At 45.5% G+C, this 27,946-nt stretch overlaps 1 protein-coding gene across 1 annotated transcript; it reads right to left on the bottom strand.

The window, feature by feature from the left end:
- On the bottom strand, window positions 1–27,011 carry LOC139766320 (serine/threonine-protein kinase Sgk2-like). The gene is made up of 12 exons (XM_071694809.1): window positions 26,069–27,011; window positions 7,417–7,512; window positions 6,942–7,045; window positions 6,468–6,611; window positions 6,210–6,329; window positions 5,971–6,076; window positions 5,490–5,657; window positions 5,225–5,323; window positions 3,351–3,521; window positions 2,823–2,996; window positions 1,838–1,978; window positions 1–1,697 (listed from the first exon to the last, which is right to left on the bottom strand). Exons 1-12 carry the CDS (start codon window positions 26,597–26,599, stop codon window positions 1,533–1,535), a joined length of 2,019 nt encoding a protein of 672 aa, XP_071550910.1. The 5' UTR covers window positions 26,600–27,011; the 3' UTR covers window positions 1–1,532.
- Between the last annotated feature and the right edge of the window lie 935 nt (window positions 27,012–27,946).

Raw genomic sequence — 27,946 nt, 5'->3', positions numbered from 1 at the left:
CTTTTTTTATCTTTTTTGTTTTTGTTTTTCCTCATGGAATTAGACGCTGAACCCACTTGTTAAGTTTGTATCACAGAAACATGAGCTGACATGAGCAGGGCGTCAGAAGCCCAGACGTAACACCAAGTTAACGTCAGGACACCGCGTCAGCCGCCCTCAACAGCCCAGACTTAACATAGGCTGAAGTCAGGGGCGCCGCGTCAGCTGCCCCTCAACAGCCCAGACTTAACACTAGGCTGACGTCAGGGGCACCGCGTCAGCTGCCCCTCAACAGCCCAGACTTAACACCAGGCTGACGTCAGGGGCACCGCGTCAGCCGCCCTCCAACAGCTCAGACGCAACGCTACACAATAAATAATTCGAAACATCGAGAGTAACGCTAATAGCGAGCACCAAGACGGAGGAGATAAACCTCCATTATGATAAAAAAAAAAAGAGTTTCGATAGAAAACGACAACCTCTTCTCCAAGAGTAGCGTCGTCTCATTCACTAAAGAAAATGGGTCAGTTTTTATAAATCGAATTTGCATTGAAGTGAGACTGTAATGTACAGTATTGACTACACACTTTTTCACAAGGCCTTGCGTCCTACTGCCATACACACTGGCGTCTCGGCCAGCGTCCTCAATAGGCGCAGGGTCCTCCTTGCCTGGTTCGTTTCTTTTCGTAAAATGTTCGAACGCGCAACAGCGTACGGTTCATCGTCTGGCCGCACACTTGACTGACTGACAGCAGACACACGTATAGACCATCGAAATTTATTGTTTGTTCACGAAAGAGCTTTTGTTTGCTATATACAACACTTCTGTTGTTTGCCTTATCTCTGGAATAAAGCCTGGCACCCAGAAGACTGTCCAGCTGCTTCACTGTTGAGTTCGAAGCAATAGATATTGCCGTTCGATTAAGCTCGTGCAGGCCAGTCCGAAACACTTTCTTTGTTTCTCACTGAGCGTTAATGTTTCTATGAACATAAATATTTTATCACTTGTTCCTCGATTGAACCTGTTCGTGGGTGTTCACCTGACTAGTCTGCCGTTATTGTCCCGTCGAACAACCGCATGTCGTACTGTCCTCCGCCTCTTCGCATCACGTTCGGATAAAAGCTGCCTTTATGAAACGACAGAGGACGATCCTCCAGCTGGCCTGCCTGTCGCCCAGAACTGGCGGAGGTGGATGAGGCAGGAGCGCCCTCTAGCTCCTTGCAGAAGGTCGACCCGTGTAGACCATACGACTCACGGGAGATGTGTCGGTTGCTGTTTGCAGATGACGCGGCTCCGGTGGTGACGATAGGAACCTGGTACAGAGAGAGAGAGAGAGAGAGAGAGAGAGAGAGAGAGAGAGAGAGAGAGAGAGAGAGAGAGCCGTAGGGGGCTTCCAATATGACGGTGTGGAAGCTGGTGTCGTGAGGGTTCCTCGTCCAGGGTAGTCGAAGTCGTGTACACACACACACAGCAGGCGTCTCCCATCTGAACCCCGAAGAAGAAGGTCGCGTCCTCGGTCTCGTGGGATCACCGCCCGCCGACAGCGGTGGCTTCACTGCACCTCGACCTCGAGGGGCGGGGCGTAGCTGAAGCCCTGGAAGACGTGGTCCACGGCCTGGACGGAGGCGGAGAGGTGGGCTGGGGAAGCGGGGGAGTGGCCGATCACCGCCTCCTTCGTGAACATCGGGTCCACGTTCCTGGTGTCCGCCGCGCCGTTCTGCAACGGAGGAAGAGAAAATACCACGTGAACGCACTGCAGGAGAACGTGCTTACTTCATGAGTCAAGTCGGGATTACCTTTAAGATACTCTCTCTCTCTCTCTCTCTCTCTCTCTCTCTCTCTCTCTCATTCACTCACCACGGTAGGGACGAAGGGAGGATGCAGGCCGCGCCTGGACACCACGTCCCAGTCGATGGCCTTGAAAAACTCTTGGCTCTTGACCTCCTCGCCGTCCCGGGTGCCGGCGCCCAGCCGCTCCCGTGGATCCTTCTGCAGCAGCTGTGAGGGGAAGAGAAGGGCGTGTCAGTGAGGCCTCATGGCGCACACACACACATACACACACACCCACACTTATATATATATATATATATTATATATATAATTGGTCGTAAACCGTATCCCTACCCGTTTTCCTAATGATAAAGAAATAGTGTGAACGTGAACTTCGATTTTCTTCATATTTTTCTTTCAGTATGACTTTAGATTCATAGACATGCCCATAATCTCGGGGTTATTAGTATGCAGTCAAATAATGAATGATAACTTGGCGTAATTAATGAATGAGGATATATTTCACGGTATATTGAAGTCGTTATCACTACTATCAACAGAGGAGAGATAAGGAAAGTGTTTGTTAATAAGTAACAGGTCACAGTGACTTTAGGATATACTCTGGTCTTCGCGAGCTTTGATTGTGTGGGGAGAACAATGAGGGGCTCAAGTATTAAGAAGGTACTGGAGGATGAGGGGGTGACAAGGGGTCAAGTATTAAGAAGGTACTGGAGGATGAGGGGGTGACAAGGGGTCAAGTATTAAGAAGGTACTGGAGGATGAGGGGGTGACAAGGGGTCAAGTATTAAGAAGGTACTGGAGGATGAGGGGGTGACAGGGGTTCAAGTATTAAGAAGGTACTGGAGGATGAGGGGGTGACAAGGGGCTCAAGTATTAAGAAGGTACTGGAGGATGAGGGGGTGACAAGGGGTTAAGTATTAAGAAGGTACTGGAGGATGAGGGGGTGACAAGGGGTCAAGTATTAAGAAGGTACTGGAGGATGAGGGGGTGACAGGGGGCTCAAGTATTAAGAAGGTACTGGAGGATGAGGGGGTGATGTAGTTCCTCTTACCCCCTGCAGTATGTCCCGGGCCTTGAGAGTGATGGTGTGCTTAAGTCTGAGGGGCTTGTTTAGGATGGCATCGTACATGGCAGGGGTGTCGCGGGAGTAGAAGGGCGGGAGGCCGTACAACATCTCGTATAGCACGGCGCCCAGCGTCCACCAGTCCACGGCCCTCGAGTACGGCTGCCGACAGGAATTAAAAGATGAATATGTTGCATACGAGCGGAAGTGTATTCATGTAGGCCTGTGATGCTGTGTTATTATAATCAGTACTGTGGTGGGTTTGGAGTATATGAAGGTTGGTTAATGCCTTGAAAACACCATCAGAGTCTAAGATAAACACGACAAAGGATATATATATGTATAACCACGAGGAAAATGAAACACGGTAAGTTCCCAAGTGTACTTTCGTGTAATGATCATACACGAAAGTGCACTTGGGAACGTATAGTGTTTCTTTTTCTTCGTGGTTTCATTCATGTACAAGATCACGCGCACTGCTGTGACCTCTCGCTAGCTGCTTTCACGTCCACGCACCTGCTTCTTAAGGATTTCTGGGGCGAGGTACTCCGGGGTGCCGCAGAAGGTGGCCGTCTTGGAGGAGGAGAACTGCAGACCCTCCTTGCACAGACCGAAGTCCGTCAGCACTATGTGACCTTCGGCGTCCAGCAGGATGTTCTCTGGCTTCAGGTCTCTGTACACGATCCCCTGAGGAAAGACCATCGACGGGTTAGTTGTCAGTTTAGGAGGGGAGTTAGGTAGGGGAGACACGAGGTCAGTTGGGTGGTTAGTGGACACTGACGGGAATAGAAGTGCTGAAGGTGACGAGGACAAGTAGTATGGTCGGAACGAAAGAGACAGAAGTAAGGGACTTCCATAATATTGAGAAATCGAGAGAACCAATGAACAGGACAGAGAGAATCCTCAAATAAACCCTGCTTCAATACCTAGGCGACTTGTGACCGGCTGATACTTGAGTATAAAGAACAGTAGAGACACCAAGAATAACATATATTACCTCATGTGGAATATAGAACGCGATCACAACATAACACGGGAGTAAAGACGAAAATCTATTCGCCTCGGATATGGAGGGACGCCAGAGCTGTTAGGATCAGCACGACTAAGAGGGACAGTGCTGGTGTGAGACGTCCCTGAGTCGGGCTAGAATCATGACGCGAGTCAAGGTAAGGGTTGGGTCAAAGGCATAGAGAAGATCAGGCCGGACGCGCCAGCAGATGACTCCCGTCCAGACAACACGCAGGCACGAGCAAGCCACTGGGGGAAGGAGGAGGAAGACTTGTACAAGCCCAGGTCAGGGGTACGTATGTTAGGAAGATGACATGTGGTCGAGTAGACCGAAGAACGAACTAGGGGTCTGAGATAACGGCGGCGGTGGTGGTGCTTCTTCTGTTATAACATTTTATCATCGCGGTCCGATAGGGACGACTGGTAACAGCGACCGGGTGCAACCTTTAACAGGATCGGAGTTGGCTATCTTGCCGACCGCCGTGGTAAAGTCTGATAAGAAAGTAGGAGGAAGAAGAAGAAGAAAGAAAAGGAATGTGAACCCTGACATCTCTCGCCCCGCCCTCGTTTGTTAAGATAGAGGAGGCTGCGAGGGACCTGGGGCGTGGCCTTTGATAGGGCCACCGAACATGATGACAAGGACGACCGTTTGGTTGCGAGCTGATATGACACCCGTTCTGGGATTCCCTCCTCCTACGCCCTGACCTGGGGTCAAGAGGTACTGAGGCGAAGATAACGATGGCGATAGAGGCCAGAGACATGTGCCGGGGTTAGGAGGAATATCATCAAAGTTAAAGTGTCGATAGTAGGGTTATGGTGGTTTGGTTAACGTTACTTGCGCCTCCTTGGTCAACACCTACATCTTGCGTGTCATTCTCTCCGAATCATCTCTGCCTTCTAACGTATACACCGAGCTGAATACACACCAAAGGACCCAGTGTTCTGTTGCCGTCTGAATTTCCCTTGGCGCGTCTTTGTATGACCGGTCGGAGGTGACCACCATCCCCAAGGGCGGTCAACGGCATATCAGAGATGAGCAATATCAAGGTCGGTACGTCGGTCGGTCGACGGTATCTGTGGCCAGGGGACGCGAGGTAAGGCCAGCCATGTCCAGATTGGCGAGGGTTGTTAGGCAGGCTAGCGAGGTGAGACTACCAATGTCAAGGTTGTCAGTCGAGGTTAGACCAATGTTAGGGGCTAGATGGTCGGTCGCAGGACACGATCTAGGTGTGTGAGGCAGTGGTGTTGGAGGGTACTGGACAGGCATGTGAGGGAGTGTTGGAGGGTACTGTCCAGGCATGTGAGGGAGTGTTGGAGAGTACCATCCATGCAAGTGAGGGAGTGTTGGTGGATCAGTACAGGGTAAGGAGGGGCGGTATTACCTGGCTGTGCATGTAGGTGAGAGCGCAGCAGATCTCGGCAGCGTAGAACCTCGCTCGCGACTCTGTGAACACCCGCTCCCGTTGCAAGTGGAAGAAAAGCTGCAGATTGGGAAAAAAAGAAGAAACGACCGGCGTTAATTCACTTTAAACGACGGTGCATCCAATGATCATGACACTATTTATCACCAGTAATGTCGGACCGTAACCCCGAACCTCCCAGTGAGAGGTGTGTGGGTGGGTGTTTTGGGTAAAGCTCCTTCCTCACCTCTCCGCCGTTGACGTAGTCCAGGACGAAGAAGATCTTGTGTGTGGTGGTGAAGGCGAAGTGGAGCTGCACCAGATACGGGTGGTTCAGCACCTTGATCAGCACCGACCGCTCGCTCAGCACGTGCGCCGTCTCGTTCCGCCTCACGATCAGTTTCTTGTTCAGGACCTGCGTATTGGGGAGAGAGAGAGGAACGCACGGAACGTGATATACTCTGGGTAAATGGGTGAGGTGTGTGTGTGTATGGCACAGGTTTCACAGCGTTGTTGTATATCATCTTAGGAACGAGACATGAGCAGCACACGTCTGATACATGGAGATATAGAGAGGTAGTTTGGAGGCGTGGATCACGGATGAAGGAACAGAGTCCAGAAGACTTTGCGACGTTTGGAGGACACGCACTCTACAGCGAAGAGAGAGAGAGAGAGAGAGAGAGAGAGAGAGAGAGAGAGAGAGAGAGTGTAGCGGAACACTGACTGACCTTGACGGCGTATATCTTGTCGTCCTCGAGGTACCTGGCCAGCATCACCCGCCCGAAGCTGCCCTTCCCGACCACGCTCAGAAACTCGAAGTCAGACGGCGTCAGCCTGGAGGAGGAGGAGGAGGAGCATGATGAAGGAGGCGGTAGTCGGGCTAACTAACCATCACAGTGTGTGTGTGTGTGTGTGTGTGTGTGTGTGACAGACTTTGTATAACAACTTCTGTGCCTCGAACACTTACGATTTTTTCTCGGTGCAGCCGAGGTCAATGCTGGTTTGTGACTTCAGGGTGTTAGTGTGATTGCTGGAGATGCCCAGGTCGAATTCCCGTTCCTTCTCACTCTTACAGGAGAGCGGCTTCCTGTAGCGAGCAAGAGTTGTTCTATTTGCAAACGTCTCAACATTGTGGCGGGCACAGTACCCACAAATAACGTGATAAAACACTATGATATCATCTGTGTTTGCATACGTTCGAGTGACAGAGAGTCAGATGCCTCACCTGGAGGGAGCTGGCGCCCCCGGGGGCATCAGGAAACGAGGGTCGAGGACTACGGAGGGCGTGGACGGGGCGCTGCTCGTCTCGCTACTGCTGCTGGACGACGCTCGGAAGCGGTCCAGCTGCAGGAACTCCCTAACCTCCGCTCTGTGAGGAGAAAGCGAATGTGATCCTGCAGTCAGCTGTTATGTATACGACACGTGCATAAACCCCATGCCCCACACTACCTCCTCCGTAGCTCAGTGTAGCAGTCAGGAATGAGCAGCGACCTCCAAAGTGCGACGCCTCGCTGGCCATCGCGGTTTACAGGGACGCTTGACAGCGGACGCCTCCTACCCATCTCATGACTGCCAGATTTACAGAATGCCCTTCCCACACCACCGCCCGTTATTGATGTCTATATGATATTACGATAAAGTGGGAGAGGTACGTTAACAGTCTGTACAGAGCGTAGGAAGGCTGTGAGGTGTGACTTACATGGTGACGATCCTGGGGTCGATCATGACGGCTTGGATGAAGGCGTCCAAGTGGTGACGCTCGACCGGTTCCTGCGTCGGTAGCTGGACCCCAGCGTCACGCACCTACAGCCACAACATCAACATTAATCGTACGATAGTCACTTGATAAATCGTAATCATATATAAAGCAAATAGCATCATTATTATTGACAGTGGTGTATATATACACAAGTGCTGATATAAATCAAACATCATCACTATTTATCAATACCTGTATATATATATATATATATATATATATATATATATATATATATATATATATATATATATATATATATATATATATGATTATTTTTGAAAGATACGTTAGAGAGTGAATGATAAAGAGGACGATTCGTTCTCTACCATATTCCTAAATCGCCTATTAGGTAGCGTAAATTTTCTCAAGTTGTGTGTGTGTGTGTGTGTGTGTGTGTGGGTCGTACAAGTACCTTGTTCTTGATGATCTCCTGCAGCATGAGGAACTCGTTGTACCGCCGCAGAACGAACCAGCACCTCGTCTCGTTCTGCACCACCACCTTGAAGGCCTGACGAAGACAAGATGTAAGGACGTTACAGTACGTTGACCAAGAGGGAGGAAGATGATGAATGTCTGTCGCAATGTAGACACGACTTTCAGAGGCCGCTATTTCGTCTCCTCCATTCACACCTTACTTTATTATCCCTTGCCATCTTCGTGCCCAAGACCCATTGTGTATCTTTAACCCTTAAACTTTCGTGTTCAACGAGTCTGGTTAATTACCCCCACTGAATCTAGATGATAAGCAGAAAAAAAAGAGTTGCTGATTAACCCGTATCTAGTCACCAGCAACGTGGAATCCGTGAACATCTCAGAAGATCGATAAACATGACCCCTCCGACCTCAAACTAATCTGGGTCTGACATGGGATGGTCGTACCGTCGCCCAGGTGTGGGGTCCTGGTGTGGTTTGGTACCATTCACTCGACGACAACACCCTGAGGGGTCGTACCGTCATGCTCAGTGGTCGTACCGTCGTGGTCAATGGTCGTACCGTCATGCTCAGTGGTCGTACCGTCGTGCCAAAGGGTAGTAGTCCTACCGTCGTGCTCAGTGGTCGTACACTCGTGCTCAGTGGTCGTAACGTCGTGTTCAGTGGTCGTACCGTCGTGATTAATGATCGTACCATTGTGCTAAGTGGTCGTACCGTTGTGATCAAGGGTCGTACCGTTGCGGACAAGGTTGGCAGGGTCGTGTTCAAGGGTCGTCTCGCCATGTTCACACACTTAATGTTAGCCTATCATTTCCCCTCAGGTAGTGAGTTATTTATCACATTTAAATGAGTTCGTTAAATATGCTGGTTAGCGTGACGTACACTGGACAGTATATCAAGTTTTATTCTGTTAATTCGGTATTATTTATGCATGATCCTCAGCCGTTACCCACCTCCCCCTCCATCCTTTCGTTAGATCAACGAAATTAAAAGTTAAGATTTGTGAATTTTGAAAGGTCCGCGTACGATGAATAACTGGTAAGGATGAATTTCTGCACCGAACACCATGCAGAACATGGATCTCCCTCACAGTGATTAAACACCAACGCAGACCAAATTGAACAATCAGATATCATTTACATTTTTGTGTAAATAAATAAATCTTTAATATAAGAATACAGAGCACTACCGTTTGATATCGTTATGGATATATGTACGGCAATACACGGGAAAAAAGGAAAGAATTTTGATATTAGATTTAACTATTTTGTTACGGTAGCTAACCACAAGGGTACAACAGTCGAAGTGATATGGTCGGTTGTGGTCCGCCGCTGGTCCGTTCGACCCCGTTTCGTTCCTCCAGCTCGACCAAACAGTTAAGCTAACAAGACTGATGATAATGAGTTAAGAAATACGATAACGTGAATGTCTGAGATGATAATGTTAAAACATTTTATCATCTATTTATAGGCGTACTTAACCTCACATGGATTGAATTAGGTTGGGTTTTCTTTTTTCTTGTCGCTGAGTTGGTAAATTATCGTCCGCCAAGTTGGTTGGAAAGCGAGTTTTAGGGTTGGGTTGGTTGGTTATTTGGGGTTTAGGCGTATCAGTTGCCTGGGTCATTAAGGCCGCCAATTCTAAGTTATATCCGCCAAACGAAAGATATTTATTCTCCTCGTGAAGTGTTAAAGAAAATTCTAAGACCACATACACACCACTATCAAGGTGTATGTGGTCCGTACTAGGGAATCAAGTCAGCTACAGACCACTGGGTCCTTGTGAGGCTGTTGGCGGTTATGGTAGAAATCACAAAGTCATTCATTAGTGTAGAGACTTTGAAGATATACAGATGTGTCGCAGAGAAATCATGGAGAGGAATTATTCTTGTAGGGAAAGAGGCGCAAACAGTGTCTCACTTGTTTTGAATGCGGTATGGTGCGGGCTTAGTCTTCACAAAATCGTCAGGTTTCTTGTTTATAATAATATCGTAATCTGAGGGGTAAACAAGCCAGCTGAGGTACCGCTAATGTCATAACAGCTTGTATAATTTATAAGTCTTTATCTTGAAGATACGATGGGGTTCGAGCAGCGTCGATAAAAGATACAGGGAAGATATTTCTTCGATATTCTCCAAGTGGCGGTGTGTTTGGTGCGAGTCTATTGTTACGTGTTGTTGTTGTTGTTGTTGTTGTTGTGTTTTTTGCTTGTTCACCTTTGGGGGCCCCTAAAGTTGGTATGCCTGTTGTTGTTGTTGTTGTTGTGTTTTTGCTTGTTCACCTTTGGGGGCCCCCCTAAAGTTGGTATGCGTGTTGTTGTTGTTGTGCTTGTTTTGTTCACCTGTGATGCCCGCTGTTGTTAGCTGCTCTGCTGTTCCACCACCCGTCACTGCTTTGTTGGCCTGCAGGTGGCTCCCGCGCCCCCCAGTTGGTGCGCAGGGTGTTCTTGCGTTGTCCCTGGGGTGTTTTGATCGCCCGGTGGAACCTGGCGATGACGTTTCGGCGTCCCAGCTAGACCCACACGAACCATATGTATTCACGTCATCATAGCCTGCCTAGGGATATGACACCCGGTTCATCTGAGCTGTTATGCACAGTCCCATAACCCCAGACACCAGCACCTACGCATCCCGTCTCAAGCCTAGACACATAGTAGCACTGGGCATGATGTCAGAAGTCTCTGTATATATGAAACAAGCGAACGTGGTTTCGTCAGGGAAACATCTGGACGATCGCACTGGAGGTGACGGGTCAAACGTCTCAAAAACACATCCGCTCTCTAGTGTGCGTATTGACGTCATATCCAAGCATTTGAAATATGCGTGATGTCATGCACGAGTACTTCAACGTCGGATGGCGCCTCGTGGAAGAAGTGAGAATATGATTATGTTGCAAGCGAAAGGCATTTCAGATCGCTGGGTTTCCCAGTGTTACTGACGAACTGCAAGTAATGATGACAGACAGTCAGGCGAGCGGTGGACCTAACTCGGGAATATATATATATATATATATATATATATATATATATATATATATATATATATATATATATATATATATATATATATATATATATATATCGAATGGATTCAGTATGAATATCTTGTATATTGCTTCATATCATTAGTTAATGGGTACATAGAGATTGCAATCAAGATACCGTTAGTATTTTTTTCAACACCTGGTGGCTGACCATTTTCATTTCTCCGCACATGATGACGTCCAGAAGTCATGCATAATGGTCCGGACGCGACCTCCCGCACCTCGCAACCTCGCACCGCAAGACGACGCAGCTTCCAACACCCTTTTTTAAGGTGTGCCTGATAGCCCCGTGTCTTTACCCCCGCCCCGCCCCGCCCCGCCGCCGACCGTTCATGCCCCAGTTGGATACACGGGGAGTCTTAAGATGACCAGACCGCGGGGGGGCTCGGCTCTCGAGGCTTATCTGACAGACTTTAGAAGTAGGAGGACGATAGCGAGGTCACGTGCAGCCAGCTGCCCAGGGGTCACGAGAGCTGGATACGCACCCACACACACACACCCACCCTCACACTGATGATGCATGGATGAAGCAGAAGCCTCACACGCGACAGTATATAGCGTCACCCGTGTGATGCGCGGGGACATGACTTAGGGTGCTCTATATGTGCGTTCACAAGGGCCCCTGTGTGTAGTGACAGCTTTGTATGGTCGTAGCATTATATCAAATACCTGAAGAAGGTGTTAAAATTTTCTTTTTTTCTATTGACAGGTGTTTGTTTGTGACTTGTCGGTGACGACTTTAATGACCCAGGTAGCTAGTGAACATGAAGCCTAAACAACCAGTTCCAGGTAGTTCGTGAGCATGAAGCCCAGACAACCAGTCGAGGAGTTATGTGGCATTCGTTCGCGCGTGTTGGCGTTTGTAGATTTAGACAATTCATCTGTACCACTTCAAGTGTCCCACACTTTCATCGAACCTTATCCAGTACGACTGCACGACCCTTGAGCACAACGGTACGACCCTTGAACACAACAGTACGACCCGTTTGTAATGTCATGTACTGTAAGGGGTCGTATAGCCGTGCTGAAGGATTTGAATAGGTCGTTATCATTTCCACCGATGCCTCTCTCTCTCTCTCTCTCTCTCTCTCTCTCTCTCTCTCTCTCTCTCTCTCTCTCTCTCTCTCTCTCTCTCTCTCTCCTCCAGCGTTGGGTATACATGTGTCAGCCGTTTTCCTCGTTGCTGACCCCTCAAACACCCGCACGATCGTCGAAGTATATCGCAGTATCTCCTTGAGCATCAACAGTTGTCTTATCAGGTACAGATTTGACCAGCCTGATGTGGTATAATCTAGTTAGGGGTATCGAGACAACCCAGGAAGTGTTGTATGGCCAAGCCTCTCCCTCTCTCTCTCTCCATCCGTGAACTTTACCCCCTTTTGGGGGACGACGGGGTCTGACCCCTTTGTAATAATGACGTGGCCTCTGACCTCGCACCTTAGGGATCGACCGGGTCAAAGGCCAGGCGATATTACCCAAAGACCCTGTCGTTCACTGGTGATGACTCTTAAGGGTGTTTATTATAGGCTTGTTATTAACCAGGGGCATAAAGGCCGAAGAAAAGTAATCTCGAACGCCTTCAGGTGTTCAGTCTCGAACACCTTCTTCAGGTGTTCAATCTCGAACACCTTCTTCAGGTGTTCAACATAATTGTAAGACGACATACACCCTGAGCAGTATCGGCGGCCATGGAGAGGTCTTAAAGATATTTCTAATACTGGCCTGCAGATGACCTCCCCTATCGGTTCGTTAATTATATTTTCCCGGCGTATGTGAGGTATGTGTATTTACCGTTCATATATTCATAAATACGGGCGAAATTATGAAATTATTTTAACTCCATTTGCAAAAAAATTGTTAACCACTCGAGAAGGATCCTTGTGTACGTATGTCTGCTTGACCTTGACCGTCATACCTCACTGTCGTAACGTCCTGCTCAAGGGGTCATAACGTGTTCAGTAGTCGTCCCTTCAATCTCAAGGGTCGTTCATCCGCCCTTGAAGGTCGTCCCGTCGTGCTCAAAGGGGGGGGGGGGGGGCGGGTCATTGTTGGTAGATAGATGAAATGTATTTCAAGACAGTCAGTCAATGGGACACGAGGTGATTGCCCGCCCGGCGCGGTAGATACTGTACGATGGGATGAACACACCCATGCGGGGGTTGGGGGTAGGGTAGGGTAGCATGTGGGTGTTGCCGGACCCTGGCCGTCCTCCATGGCTTGCCCCTATCGACTGACTGAGTACGGAAGGCAAAATTAAAATAGCCACTGCTTAATTAAGCCCCCTAGATAACATGACCGAAACTGTATCATCGTACTGGAAGGGAACTGACTGGTATTCTTTGGTCGTTTGGGTAAACCAGGCTGGGATAATTTCAAGGTAAAGTGACTGTGGAAGTAACGGTTGAAACCGCTTTTATCTGTTGACGTGTGTGTCTAAGATGCTCAAGTTAGGGGTGATATGATTGGTCGGTCGTGTGAGGTACTTCTGTCGTGTTTTCCTGTTGGTCGGTCGTGTGAGGTACTTCTATCGTATAATCTTTGTGGTTGGTCGTGTGAGGTACTTCTATCGTGTTATCCTATTGGACGGTCGCGTGATGTATTTCGATGTATTTCTCCTGTTATCCTACTGGTCGGTCGTGTGAGGTATTTCTATCGTAATATCCGATTGGTCGGTCGAGTGAGGTATTTCTGTGTTATCCTATTAGTCGGTCGCGTGAGTTATTTCTATCGTATAATCCTATTGGTCGGTCGCGTGAGGTATTTCTATCGTATTATCCTATTGGTCGGTCGCGTGAGGTATTGCCATTGCATAATCCAGCTGATCATAGAGGTATTTCTGGTTGCATAACCCGGTTGGTTGGCCATGCGAGGCATCTTCATTGCATAACGGTAACTAAGCCATGGCATACCTCGCTGTCGGCGAGAGTTAATTGATTTATCTGAATGTGAGCGTTGGAAATGTGACTCTGATAACTCGTTAAGATAATTTCATTCGAGATACCGGATTAGAACCAGTAGAGGTTATATAAGAATTTCCCCAGCACCTCTTTTCCTGGGGCTACTGTCGATCCAAGGTTGCGCTACTTCCATTAGCAGGAAATGATGGACTCCATTTTTGTCAACAGAAAATGGTGCAAGTGTAGATATATATATATATATATATATATATATATATATATATATATATATATATATATATATATATATATATATATATATATGTATATATATATATATAGATAGATAGATAGATAGATAGATAGATAGATAGATTTATTTAACTATCTATATATGTATGTAAATTGAATGGACCTTTAAGAGAATGAATGTTTCACATATTCCTGCGAGTAATTTGAATTCAGAAACTTTGATGATAAACTTTTAATCTAATTTCGTCTTAAATCAGATAATTTTCAAAGTTATTGATGTCTGACCTATTATACACATCAGGTAGAACATGGTGTGTCGACCAGTATATATCTGGAAAGTGAACTCATGTATAAACAATATGCAGGTGCTGTTAAAAATAGGTAAACTGATATCCGCGTCCGTTTTTATGTGCTGGCGTCGGCGTCCGACCGGCTGATGCTCAGCTTCCTGGCCATTTTGGTGGTGACCTGTCACGCTGTGTTCCGAAGCCGAGTGACATGGTTGGTTATGGAACGTCACACGTCTAGCAGCTTCCGCTAAGTTCCTACCAGAAGCCCGTACCTTTGAATTCAACGCCTCTGTCAGCCCTGACGACTCCGAACACGGCTGTTACTATGAAAGATTGTGCTGTATTGCCAGCTTGGAGTCTAAACTTGACGCAAGTGAAGTTATCACATATATTTCTTTAGTGAAATATGGCTTGCTGAACTTCAGAGATCAGTTTTCATGATATTTCAAAGACTGTATGACTTCAACTGTTGCTACTTTCATAGGGGTTAGGAAAACTATCTTCTCTTGCGTAATGTACCGAACTCATAACAGATAGCGTGGTGTGTGTTGAAATGCAGTGTACGTTTTAGAAATGTTTCACAATGTATAAACGTTTCTTAGTGTATGTCGAAGTTCTGTTGATCACATAGTCTCCAGATCATTGCTCATATGTTTAGTGGATTACATAGATATTCGACTGATTTTCCAGAAGTTCTGTTAAAACGGACTTTTATGTTGATCTTTGTGTGTATGTGTGTGTGTGTGTATGTGTGTGTGTGTGAGCAGATGACAGTATATTGAAAGTGCTTAACACAGGGATAACTATGATGGCAAGAAGCATCACATGTATGCTTATCTAACCTACAGTAAGGGCACGTCTTTCAAGTCTAGGCTATTTACATCGCTTCGTCACACTGATGGTTCGAAGTTGCGACGCTCCCGATCTGTTACGATTCGTCGTATAAAAGTGGTGACGCGGAACATATAATTTACATTATGAAAAGTGTCAGTTGTCACTCAGATAATATAGTAAAGACATACGCCCTGTTCCTGATAAAACCTAATCTTCCTGATAGCGTCTCAGCGTGGACATGTTGGTCAACGGTTGAAAGATATGCATCACCACTAGGGAAAGGGAACGTTCAACGTTCATATTGCCCAAAAGTTGTACTAATGTCGTTTAACTTCACTATCAAGACATTGTTTACCGTGCTAATTTTATAATGAGTGTGCTATGATCGTCAAGTGCTACGATTGGGCATAGCATCTTAGTAACCTAACTGATATGTATTGATCATTGAATCACAGGAAAATTGAAACGTAAAGGAACTCTGTTCTGCTAATGGCCATGAAGTCCTCAGAAAGGCTTTGGCCCGCTTGCCTAGCTTTGACTGCATGCTGCATGTACGTATGGTTTAAGTTACAGGCATATCTTGTGTTCATTCTGGCCTTTAGTTCGTGTTAACTAAAGTTACTGGCGCTTTCGTGTTATCATTTCGCGAAATTTTACATTGGGAATTCGTGTGTCGTGTATTGTGGAAAAACAATATCGCAACGGTTGAAATTATTGCTCGTGAATGAATGCTCACTTTGGTTGGTTTATGACCAAGAGACTCAGGGATCGAAACCCCCATGGAAGGCATCTTGTGAGTTTGACCTCTTGACCACAGCTTTACGATCATTAGGTACGGACAGTTTGTCTTTTCCCCAGGCCATACATAGTATTCGAGGGTTGTACCTCTTTCCTCAATGGCTCTAATTACGTCCAGCTCAAAGAGTCGTACGGCCATGCAGGTGTTAGTATGAGTTGACACGGGTCAATGACACCACATTGATCAGGATCATAGATTTACAGGAAAAGAATTAGTCAAAAACAAAGGCTAGATGACAAAGCGGATCTCAACACATATGTCACGAAAACGAAGATATGATCGAAACCCACAAATATTGTAGTGTTGCAGAGGGAAGGGTATGATGGTAGGCAGCGTGTGGAAAGAGGAAGAATTGCAAAGGCGATTGGAAGGCACTGAAGACAGTCATAATTATGTTCGTGGTAGACAATGAACATTTTCATACTAGGTGATTGTGATGGCTAGGCTGTAGTGTATATGTAGGTTGTAGTATCTAGGTTGTAGTGTAAATGTGGGTTGTAATGTAAATATGGGCGATGAGCTAGGCTTCGTAAAATTGTGGGTGTTGGGCTAGACTGTGGTATAAATGTAGGTTGTAATATATATGTGATGTGATGGCTAGGCTTAGTTAAATGTGGGTGTTGGGCTAGGCTGGTGTATGAATGAACTGGAGGAGCGAAGTTTTCCACCTGCTTTTGTGTCACTACCAGAAGACCAGGACAGATCATCATCTCGCTCGTTACAAGTGACAGAAAACGGGATGGTAGTCGTCCTCTACTGAATCAAATGAGGTAAAGAAATATTTCTCCCTTCGAGCATGCCTATTTCATTGTTGTTGGCTAGGTTTACGGTTACGTCAAGAACGGTAATGGACGGTTTCCTGATATGTGTCAGCTAGGCACGGTCACCGACATAGCCTAACTTACTGGAAGGGTTGCTGGGGGTTGGAATCGCGTGACTGACGCATTGCCGTATTCCACCAAACTCACTATACCTCCGCTATCTGATTTTTTCTCAAGTGTTCTAGATCAGTTTATGATAAAAATTCGAATGATATGATATCAGCAGGACTCGGATCATAACGGGTTGTAAATAAACAGATCAATGAGAATTACCATCGTATGGAGAAAAAGAAAGAGATTATAATCCACAGTTGATAAACACAAGAGGCGTGTCGAAGAATTCCCAGCCCTCCAGTTGTGATTGTGGGACCTTCACGTTTCACTTGAATTTCACGGAGTTCCTAAATAACAAGTGGTGCTTTTATGAACCCGATGTCTGTGAAGATTGACGATAAGAGCCCCAGCGGCGGTTATTGATAGGACATGACTAGCTTCACAACACGGTTATCTCCTTCAACAACCTCCTGCTCCATATTCTGTATCCCCTACCCCTCTGCCACCCTCGCCTCCCGTCCTGAACCCACCCACCCAGATACACAGTGAGACCGTATGTGGTCTTAGAATTATCCCTAACACTTGAAGGAGGTTTTTCTTTTCTTTTTTCTTTTTTTTTTTTAATCCTCTGGGTTGATTTGACTTGCCGTTGGCGGCCATAAGGGCCTCTGGTAGGCCAAAAGACCCAACCAGCCAACCAACTCCTGTATCATCGTTCTCGCACGCCTCTGCCGTCGACCGAAAGACTCTGGAATGTTCCCCTCCTATGGCCAGCGACAGCGCCCCGGATGAACCAGTGGGGAGGTGAGGGGGCGGAAAAGGGTGGGGGGGTCGGGGGAGGGGGAGGGAGGTAGGTGACGTCACGAGCAACAGGATGTCTGGGTCTGTCAATGGGTCTCATGACTTACGTAAACGTTATTGTGACGCAGCAGAGAATTTACGTTTTTAACAACAGTGCGATAAGGACCAAACCCACCTGATTAATTTCTCAGTATGGCCAGGATGTGGTATACAGGGATCGACGTGCTGCCAGTGGACTGAAACCAGGATTTGTGAAGCGGTCTGGGGGGAAACCATGGAAAGGTCTGTGTGGATCGGGAGCTGTGATTTTGGAGCGTTACACATGACCGCTAGAAAATGGATGGGAGTGGGTGCGACCTTTTCTCCGTCTCTTCCTGGCGCTACCTAGCTAACTCGAGAAACGGCGATCAAGTATGATTCTCGATGAAAGAGAATGAAGTCGATTTAGAATTCTACTTTGCCCCAAGCAGACGTTGTGACGCCGTCGGAGCTCTTCTGTCTTCCTGGTTCCCAGCTGACATAAGGTGATTTTACCGGTACGACTTAGCCAACACTCTCATAGGGTTCGATTCCAATCCTTGGTGTATATTCATATATGTTTTTTGTTGTCTTTTTGTGGGTAAATATCTATTTCGGGTCGTGCAGTGTGAAGGCGACGGTGATGCTGTCGATTACATTAGAACTGTGGTTGATAATCAGCAAAATATATTGAGAATAATGCGATTTATAATTGAATATTGTTTCCCCCCTTTTTATCCTCCTACCCTTTAAAGATGGCGGCAGGGTGGGCGCGCGTCAGGGCTCCTGGCAACTGTAAGTCAGCTCGCCATTATCTGCCTCACAGTAAACTTTAAAAATTTGAAGATTAGATAATTGTCTGGGTGAGTGGTCAGTCGGCTTGGACCCTCGACCACGGCGGGTGGAGCTGCAGCCCCGAGTGGGTTCATAACTTTATTCCGAAATTCATTGATCCGAAGCATCATAATTCCGAAGCATCATTGATCCAAAGCATCATGATTCCGAAGCATCAGTGAACCGAAAGAGGGAAAATTTTACTAAATACCTTTAGATTGGGGAAACATGAATGATTTTAGGTTAAGATTTGAGATGCTTAGTCTCATTGATTTTTCGGAGTATCACAGTTATCTCGAGGGGGTGGTTCTGATTCAGCGTCCTTACTTGACAGAGTTGAGTCGAAAGTGGTCCGACTTATAAACTATCCAGAGCTAACTTCCAAACTTGACCCGCTTGCCCTTCGCCGCAATGTTGGTTTCGTTTTGCTCCCGAGAGCTGGCTACTTGTGTGCCCCCACCCCTAGCTAGACCACGCAGTACTCGGCAAGCCGCTGTATCACATGATTGCCGCGTGGCCATTGTCAACTCAGGGGTGGGCCGTTTTGATAACTGTTTCTTTTCCTACACGTGGAAGCTCTGGAACTCCCTACATTCTCATGTCTTTCCCACTCACTGTGATCTAGCACATTTTGAAAGTTTCTTCACTTTCTCCAGAATTGGTAAGTACGTTCCTCTATGTCTTCTTTTTCCCTTTCATTAACCTCTTCGTATTTAAGCTATTTAGCGTTGGTCATAATCAATATGGCTCCTGTTGTGTTCACCCGAGTCTGTGTTCCTGGGTGAGTGGAAGCCAGAGGGTGATCTCCATTATCTCACTCCCCCCACTACCTGTGGTGCTGAGTGACCCACTCCCACCACCTGTGGTTCTCAGAAGCTCACGAATCTGGCATCGAACGTCAGTGATGATGATGACCTTGAACACACACACACACACACACACACACACACACACACACACACACACACACACACACACACAGTAACCTCTTGTGATAAAAGCAGGCTAATGTGCCTGTGTTAAGGGGCCACACACAAGGGTGGCTAATGGCTCTTTCAGGGCCACAGGCTCTCTCTCTCTCTCTCTCTCTCTCTCTCTCTCTCTCTCTCTCTCTCTCTCTCTCTCTCTCTCTCAATACTCAGGGTAAACAGACAACAAGCCTAAATATATGATTTTATGTAGTTTTTATGTCTTGAGATGCCTTTTAAAGGTAGCCATTATGTAATCTTTTTTAAAGGAATCCAAAATGAATTATTCTGTTATTAGCAGTTTTGAGTTTTTAGATTCTATTATTTTTTTTTTAAGCTCGAAAGCGCTGAGCAACTGTTAGTAGGCCCGTGGCACTTTACAGATCCTACAAGACCACGTCAGTTCTTGTGTAGCCATTACATGTGATCCATTACGTTTAAATAAAAGGCCCGGTTATTTCTGTGACACTTGAACACGACGGTGCTACAAGTGAGCACAAAAGGAACGGCCTTTTGAGCACAATGGTATGAGCCTTGAATGTGGTGGCATTGACCTTTTTTTTAACGCTAGTAATGCTCACAGGTCGAGGTCAGAGAACAGCCTGCCCTACCCAGTGGTCGTACCGTCGTAATCAATAGTCGTACCATTGTGTGTTGGAGGGTCGTACCGTCTTTCTTAAGAAAGAAAAGATGATTTCCCTCGACATCAGTGAAATAAAAAGATCTATGCATGTATTTCTTGCAACATGTTCACAAGTGCTGTTACATAACAGAACATCTGTATACAACAGACGGTGGTGACTTACAAAGAAAGATGAATATAAGAAATAAGCTACAGGTTACATAAAAGCCTTCACAAAATGTGATTTTTTGTTTACTTACAACTATCAGATTGGGCCAAGGTTTTTGTTTAATAAAGCATTATTGATTTTATATATATATATATATATATATATATATATATATATATATATATATATATATATATATATATTTATATTTATATATATATATATATATATATATATATATATATATATATATATATATATATATATATATATATATATTAGTCTCCCAGCCTGGCGAAACAAGTTTTACAAATATCATGAATGTTTGATGATACAAATACTCTTCATTAAATCCCTCTTTTGCCACTTTACACAAAAATATCAGGATTTACATAAACTCTACTCAACATACGATACTGTATGACCTCAGTAACCTAAATCAATTGATATATCTCTTATGACTGAGTCTTGAGCACCTGGGACGACTCCCAAGACCAGTATGTTACTCTTTTCCTTTCCTCCTGCCTTTCCCATGGGACTGATAAGAACACTTCCACACACTCCTCCCAAAAGTCCTCAGTACTCCTTAAGCCTGTCGCCCTTCCCATCACTAACCACGAGAGATATTCATAGCTTTCATCCGCTTGGACCTGGAGAGGTTCAAAAATCATATATATATATATATATATATATATATATATATATATATATATATATATATATATATATATATTTTTTTTTTTTTTTTTTTTTTTTTTTTTTATACTTTGTCGCTGTCTCCCGCGTTTGCGAGGTAGCGCAAGGAAACAGACGAAAGAAATGGCCCAACCCCCCCCATACACATGTACATACACACGTCCACACACGCAAATATACATACCTACACAGCTTTCCATGGTTTACCCCAGACGCTTCACATGCCTTGATTCAATCCACTGACAGCACGTCAACCCCTGTATACCACATCGCTCCAATTCACTCTATTCCTTGCCCTCCTTTCACCCTCCTGCATGTTCAGGCCCCGATCACACAAAATCCTTTTCACTCCATCTTTCCACCTCCAATTTGGTCTCCCTCTTCTCCTCGTTCCCTCCACCTCCGACACATATATCCTCTTGGTCAATCTTTCCTCACTCAGTCTCTCCATGTGCCCAAACCATTTCAAAACACCCTCTTCTGCTCTCTCAACCACGCTCTTTTTATTTCCACACATCTCTCTTACCCTTACGTTACTTACTCGATCAAACCACCTCACACCACACATTGTCCTCAAACATCTCATTTCCAGCACATCCATCCTCCTACGCACAACTCTATCCATAGCCCACGCCTCGCAACCATACAACATTGTTGGAACTACTATTCCTTCAAACATACCCATTTTTGCTTTCCGGGATAATGTTCTCGACTTCCACACATTTTTCAAGGCTCCCAAAATTTTCGCCCCCTCCCCCACCCTATGATCCACTTCCGCTTCCATGGTTCCATCCGCTGACAGATCCACTCCCAGATATCAAAAACACTTCACTTCCTCCAGCCTCTCACCATTCAAACTCACCTCCCAATTGACTTGACCCTCAACCCTACTGTACCTAATAACCTTGCTCTTATTGACATTTACTCTTAACTTTCTTCTTCCACACACTTTACCAAACTCCGTCACCAGCTTCTGCAGTTTCTCACATGAATCCGCCACCAGCGCTGTATCATCAGCGAACAACAACTGACTCACTTCCCAAGCTCTCTCATCCCCAACAGACTTCATATATATATATATATTCGTATGAGTCCACAGGGAAAATGAAACACGATAAGTTCCCAAGTGCACTTTCGTGTAATAATCACATCATCAGGGGAGACACAAGAGAGAACTATAGCAGTCAGTAGATATACAATGAAGAGACGAATCTAGGACGCCATTTGGTGTGTGTGTGTGTGTGTGTGTGTGTGTGTGTGTAACTTAAGGGTTTAAATATCTGCCTTTATGAGTACTTAGCAGTCTACGACTTCTGGATCGATCAATTTACGTACAAGAAAGAGATCAAGAAGCTTAATGGTTTGTATGATTTGAAATTATTGTTCCTCAGACAGAAAAAAAAGAAATCATCAAATCCACCGGCATTTTGATGTATAACATAAATCTGACTATTTTTGCAAAGATCCGTGAAAGGAAATAAGCCTAACTTTTGAGTGAAATACAAGGAATTATTCAGTTTGAAAATATTCCTCTCTAAATCAAACGTGAAGCGCAGTTCAATTCTGCAGTTAAGGAGTCCCTCTCATTTTCTAAATTACAATGGATAATATAACGTATGGAAGAAAACTTCTGTTGTTTCTACCCTGTACTAGGATATAGTACTTGTAGAATACGCCCATAATAGCGTAAAAAAAAGACTACAATCACACGTTTTCATATTCTTGGTTATTATTTATTGAACACAGTAAGTTAGGTAAGATTATTTGCATTTAAGGGGGAAAGATAAATAATGTTCACCATCACAAGACACATTTGCTAATCCACCTTTTGTTCGATAGAAGCCGCTTTCATTCATATACTCCCTATCATACGTTCTCTTATATAAAGCGACAAGGGTCCACGCCAGAGGGAGACTTGGCGAATCTGATAACAAATACATTTTCTCCACTAATTTCTCTCGTAACGTGATAAAAATGTGACATCTCATCTAATGACGGGAATTATCAGATATGTGAAATGAAGATTGCACCGCAGACGTCTTAATATAAGCCATGGAGCAAAATGATGGTTGAACCCCTTACATATTTCATCTCCCGTAGCCAATATTATAATAAACTTTATCAAATAGATCTGTTATACCTCGTATTAACATATATATTTCCCACATATCGAGTAAAGTCTTATACACATGTAAGGAAGAAAAAATATATATTTACTTTTTCAATATGGCAAGATTCTTCAACGGATCCTTGACGCTGGTATTGGTCCATGGGCGATGCTAAAAGGTAGAGTTTGTTTCAGACGTTAATATTCCAAATGAATAGAAGAATTGGACCTGCGTGATATATTTTTTTGTTTTTGCTAGAGCCTGAATAAGCTAAACATTTGTAAAGTGAAACGATGAGTAATGCAGTGTAGATGTTACCGACAGTCGTGCATTTTTGATCAGGGAAAACTGTTTATGGTGGAACTGTCGACAGCATTCATAGGCAGCTATACTCCAGCCGCCGTTGTTTACACTCTCCAAGCAGGAAAATCTGGGGCTGAATCAGCTTGATGTTTCTCATACCAGCATTAGCTGCTATTGTCTACGCTTCTTGCGTTTGCTTATCTGCTTTTTCATGAACTTATGTCAAGAATATATTCAACTATCAGTCTACGTTGGTTTTCAGTGTAGCAATCAGGGAATGACTCGCATGCCAAAACAAACATGATTACCGTAATGTCCCGTTTCGCTAGACAGGGCTGCTATGTTTGGCAGGCCCGCTACCCCGATCCGTCGAGGACGAAGCCTAACTTCCAAGGACGCTCACGCCACACCGCACGCGAAAGCTCGGTACTTGATATACTCTAAATAGAACCATAGAACTATGTACCAAGGAAATAGATATGCATGGTTCCTATATGACATCGCTTCTATTCCATACGAAGAATACAGTTAAAAACAAGGCTTCCAAAGGACTAAGGTAATCCATCACAACAAAAACAAAAACAAAAATCACGGGTTCATAATACGCGCAGTGTGAGATGCGTCATTTATTTTCTATTTATAGTCACCCCAGGACTGGTTTCAATGAGAGCCCTGGGGTTACTCAAGCCCTTTTTTTTTAAACGCCCCTGCAGCCAAAGGGTACGTTACTTCTCCCAGTAGCAGGGAGATGTAGGCGCCTTTGGAATGAGACGTTCTGTGGCGAGACTGAACTCCCAGTGGTGTAGCCTTGCCAAGGTGACTTTTGACTCGCGGTATCAACCTCCTGCGGTCGGGAGCAGTTAACACCAGTGATGCGACATAATGCAGCTTATGTATTGTGTATAGAGAGGGAATGTCCTTGTGTGTGGGTGTGTGGAGGGAGGGAGGGAGGAGGAAGTGGCTGGAGGAGGGCGTGACCACGCGGCGGTCTGCTGGAGTTGCCACATAGTGCGTCTGCACCAAAGCTAGGCTAGGCTCCCGCCACCGTTTCCACAGTGCCCACAACGCATTCACAAAAACATGCCTGCTTAACATCGTCAGATGAGGACCTCTATGGAGAATGGGAGTTCCTATATCTTCTTTGTTATTCTGCAGCTGATAGCCATCATCGAAATATTTAATTCAGATGTAGTTCTACGATTAAAAACGTCGCCGACACATGCAAGCGAAAGCAGATGTTTACCTGGGATTATCTTAGCAGTGAAGTGATATTCTTGACTCCCGTAGAGTTTCCCCCAGCAGAAACTAGGATTTGTTTATATACCTGAAGATCAGAACGAGTCTCTAAGGAGTTCGAGAATTTAATATCATAGAAGATATCTCTTCTCTATGAAGAGACCGATCGTCGTTGCGATAGAATGAATGACGTATTTTTGTACCAGGAAGAATAGAAGAAACAAAATCGTGAAATGCTATTTCATAATATCGCTATTATCTGTTGTGCTGAGTCTGCTATGGCAACCATTTTGAATTCTTTCAATCAGATATTCCACACCCATAGGTGCTAATCATTTATGAAAGTCAGGATTGTATTTCTCACAACGCTAGGGATGTTATATAACACAGGCTGAGGTGTCCTTGGTTTAAAGAATGAATTAAGAGGTAGAATAGCTTACCTTCGAGTCTCGTAATTTCTAATTCATATCAAACGGAACGGAACAATTTCTCCGTTACTTTTCTCATGAATTATCAGTTTTCCTTCACCCTCAAACCATATGAAGTGGCATTCACTGTCCGCTCCCGTCATATATGTACTGTGCGTACGTTCGCAACCTCTTGTGTGCAAGAACCACAACGTATATCAACAACTCGCTAAAATTCCTACACTCGTAAAAAGACCATTTGATTCCCTGTTGTGAATCCCCTGTGCACGACTGTGTGATCCTTGTGCACGACGGTAGGATCCTTGAGGATTACGGGTGCGATCTTCGCACACGACGATACGACCCTTGGGCACGATGCTACAACCTTTCGGTATGACAGTCTGGTCTCTGTCCGACCACACGCTTAACAGTTTAGCGCGATCAAATGCTGGGTCTTTATACCATTAAAGTCTGTACAAGTCGTTTTTAGTCCCTAGGAGTTTATGATATAGCAGGAGAGCTACTAGGAATATTTATATATTACGGGAGTTATTCATTCAGCTTAGGATTAAAGAAACAATTGACTGAGTCACTCGTTTAGATATGAGGGATGGCAAGGGTGCATCGTGTCGTGTTTGTCGAAAATACAAGATGGTTGTGGTGAGAAAGGTTATAGCAGGGAAGGAACATCGGCATGGAATAATATTATTGCTACAGATATACTTGGAAGTTCTGTATATTGGTGCAAGATAATGATACAATAATGATGTTTGAAGGGAAGACAATATTTACACAAGGAGTAAAGAGAGAAAAGATATTGAATGAAATTTAGAAAAAGGTAAGATTGTGTGAAAACAGTAGCGTTTGAGTTGTGATGTGTGTCGGTTGACGAATGTGTGAATATTTAGGAAGCATTTCTTTCAGGAGGCATGGTTGAATAGAAGCCATACGAGAATTCTGAGAACTAATAATAAGTGAATTAGAAAACTTTTAAGAGTTTGGGGATAAATTATATCTATCTATGGTATGCCGTTACCCGCACTAATGTCCACATGATACAAAGATATGGAAAGGTTATTAAAAGATGAAGTTGGGAACACGTAGAAAGAATGTTTGGATGTCATGAAAGTTTTCACTGTCTTAAGACACTAAGTAAGACACTCAGACCCATCTCTTCACGGTTTTATACCTTGTTTTTCTTTCCCGGATCGTAATTTCAACCGGTGGGTGTTGTGAGCGGCAGTGGATTAAGGCGGAAGGTCAGATGGAAGGAGTGCGAGGGTGTGTTGACCAGAATAGGCGGGGTCACGCGTGCTGACACACGCTTAGCTGGACATAGCTATATTGTTATATGTTTAACCACAGCATGATCCATTTTGTTTCCACATGGCTACCAGGGGTGATACATTCATAGCACTAATATTATGGACTGTTTTAGAAATGCCTAGGCCTATAGTTGGCGGTGAGGGAGGCAGTACTCACTCCGGTGATGGTGGGGGCTTGGTAGGCGACGGAGACTGAGGGATCCGTGGACGAAGAACCATTGCTGTCGTCTAGCGAGCGGCCGTAGCCGGACTCTCTGGTCGTGCTTCGGGAGTCCGTCCACTCCGCACAGTGGTGGGTCTGTCCGCCCATGCCGTCCACTTCGTCCACGAGGGCGCCATCGCCCAGGTCCACCTCGGTGAAGAGGCTCGGGTTGGTCCAGTGGCCGCTGTCCGTGTGCGGTTCGTTCGTGATTGGGTCGTGGAACCTCAGCACCGGACGCCATGATCCTGACGAGTGCTCGAGGACGCCGGTGGTGAAGGAGTCGTCGTCGAGACCGGGGTTGCTGAGGCCCAGGTCAGCATCGACGACGCGGTCGTCGATGGCGAGGTTAGAGGAGCCACAGGAGGTGTTGGAGTTGTTGGTGGAGGCTGCGAGTGGCTGGTCGTCATCCGCTGACGTGCAGGGTGACGTGACGGCGTCCTTCAGGGCGCACAGAGCTCGCCAGGTGTAGTCACAGATGCACGTCATGATGCGTGTGCTGTGCTAAGGTCGCCCCAGCTCCTGCGTCACTTGAAGACCTTAGCCATAATCCTGAACACTAGCAAGGTCCTAATATTCACACTATATCAATGTCTCCCACTCAACTTACATAACAGTCTATCCTTTATACAACTTTCTCTCCGACACGTAAACTAATTTCGGTCAAAGCCCGCCGAGAATGACCAGTCCGGAGCACAAATGGCGGTCGGTCGAAGGCCCCAGGACCGCTTGAGAGAGCGTTTTAAGGGAGCGGACGGGCACCACCAGCTCAGCTCAGCACACAACTGTTGGTCGACTTGGTATGGAAGACCAATCACGGCGGCAGGGAAAGCCCGCACTGGTTGAGATAACGGGTATCAGCAGAGTGCGGTCACCGTCGCCACCACCAGGGACCAACTGCACCTCGGGCTTCACTGTAAACAAAACCCACAACTCATCAGTACAATTTCAGGTCCTCCGGTCAGGTTTTCATATTGTTTTGACCCGTGTCCTGATCTCAGGAAAAGGTAATGTGATTATGAGCATAGGTAGGGACAATACCAAAGGCTTATTTTTCCTAATTGGTCTTTCCCTCGACAGCCACACAGCGTGCGTTTAAGAAGCATAAATATCCATTAACGTGTCAGAGGTAACTAATGCTAGCCATGACGTCAGATTGGTGACGTCACAGTGCCAGGCTGTGACAGGAGGGTTATAGTTTCAGGTCGCGGGCAGCGTTACACCCCCGCACGACCATTGTGCCGCCGCATGAACTGAAACCCAACTGTCGTAATGTTAAATGCTGACCATGCGATGGCAACACCGTCAAATTTTTTTTGTTTGTTTTTGCCCGCCGGATGGTGTTTGTTAATTAAATGTTTATCGACGTACGGTTTATGTGTTGTGTTGTTACATTTTGCAAAGTGTTTATATAGCTTTTCATTATTCTAAATACATCCTGTTTGGGTTTGTGGTGATGAGATTTGTGGTCGGTGGCGCTACCCGGCAGCCGTTGCCTCAACCTGCAAGTCTAAAGTCTTTTTTAAAGGCTGCTTGAAAACGATGATACGACCCATGGGTATATATGATGGTCTATCTTTTCATCTGACCCTCAAGGGTCGTTCCAACATACCCTTCGAGTCGTGGGCGTCGTGTTCAATAGGATTTATTTTGTTTACATCGCGTTATACAGGTAGCGTTGTGCAAAATGCCCTTATTACAATGACCAATTGGTCAACTTTGTCGAAAAGTTTGTTATTTACGGTGTGTATTATTTTCCGTTGACTTGTTTTCCAGGAGTTGTTCTTAAATGAAGGCTTGTGAATTGTAGGTGTTCACTAAAATAGTGAGTTCAGT

This window comes from Panulirus ornatus, chromosome 57 (genome assembly GCF_036320965.1).
Source record: "Panulirus ornatus isolate Po-2019 chromosome 57, ASM3632096v1, whole genome shotgun sequence".
In the NCBI taxonomy this organism is placed as follows: domain Eukaryota; kingdom Metazoa; phylum Arthropoda; class Malacostraca; order Decapoda; family Palinuridae; genus Panulirus; species Panulirus ornatus.
The sequence above is the reverse complement of the archived record's forward strand: the minus strand, read 5'-3'. Positions and strand labels throughout refer to the sequence as shown.

Coding starts and splice junctions, on each gene's coding strand:
- LOC139766320 (XM_071694809.1), bottom strand. CDS start 26,599: ATGACGTGCATCTGTGACTACACCTGGCGAGCTCTGTGCGCCCTGAAG. Junction 2,997..3,350: donor CAGAAATCCTTAAGAAGCAG/GTGCGTGGACGT, acceptor TCCTGTCGGCAG/CCGTACTCGAGGGCCGTGGA. Junction 1,698..1,837: donor CTCCCTTCGTCCCTACCGTG/GTGAGTGAATGA, acceptor CCTCCGTTGCAG/AACGGCGCGGCGGACACCAG.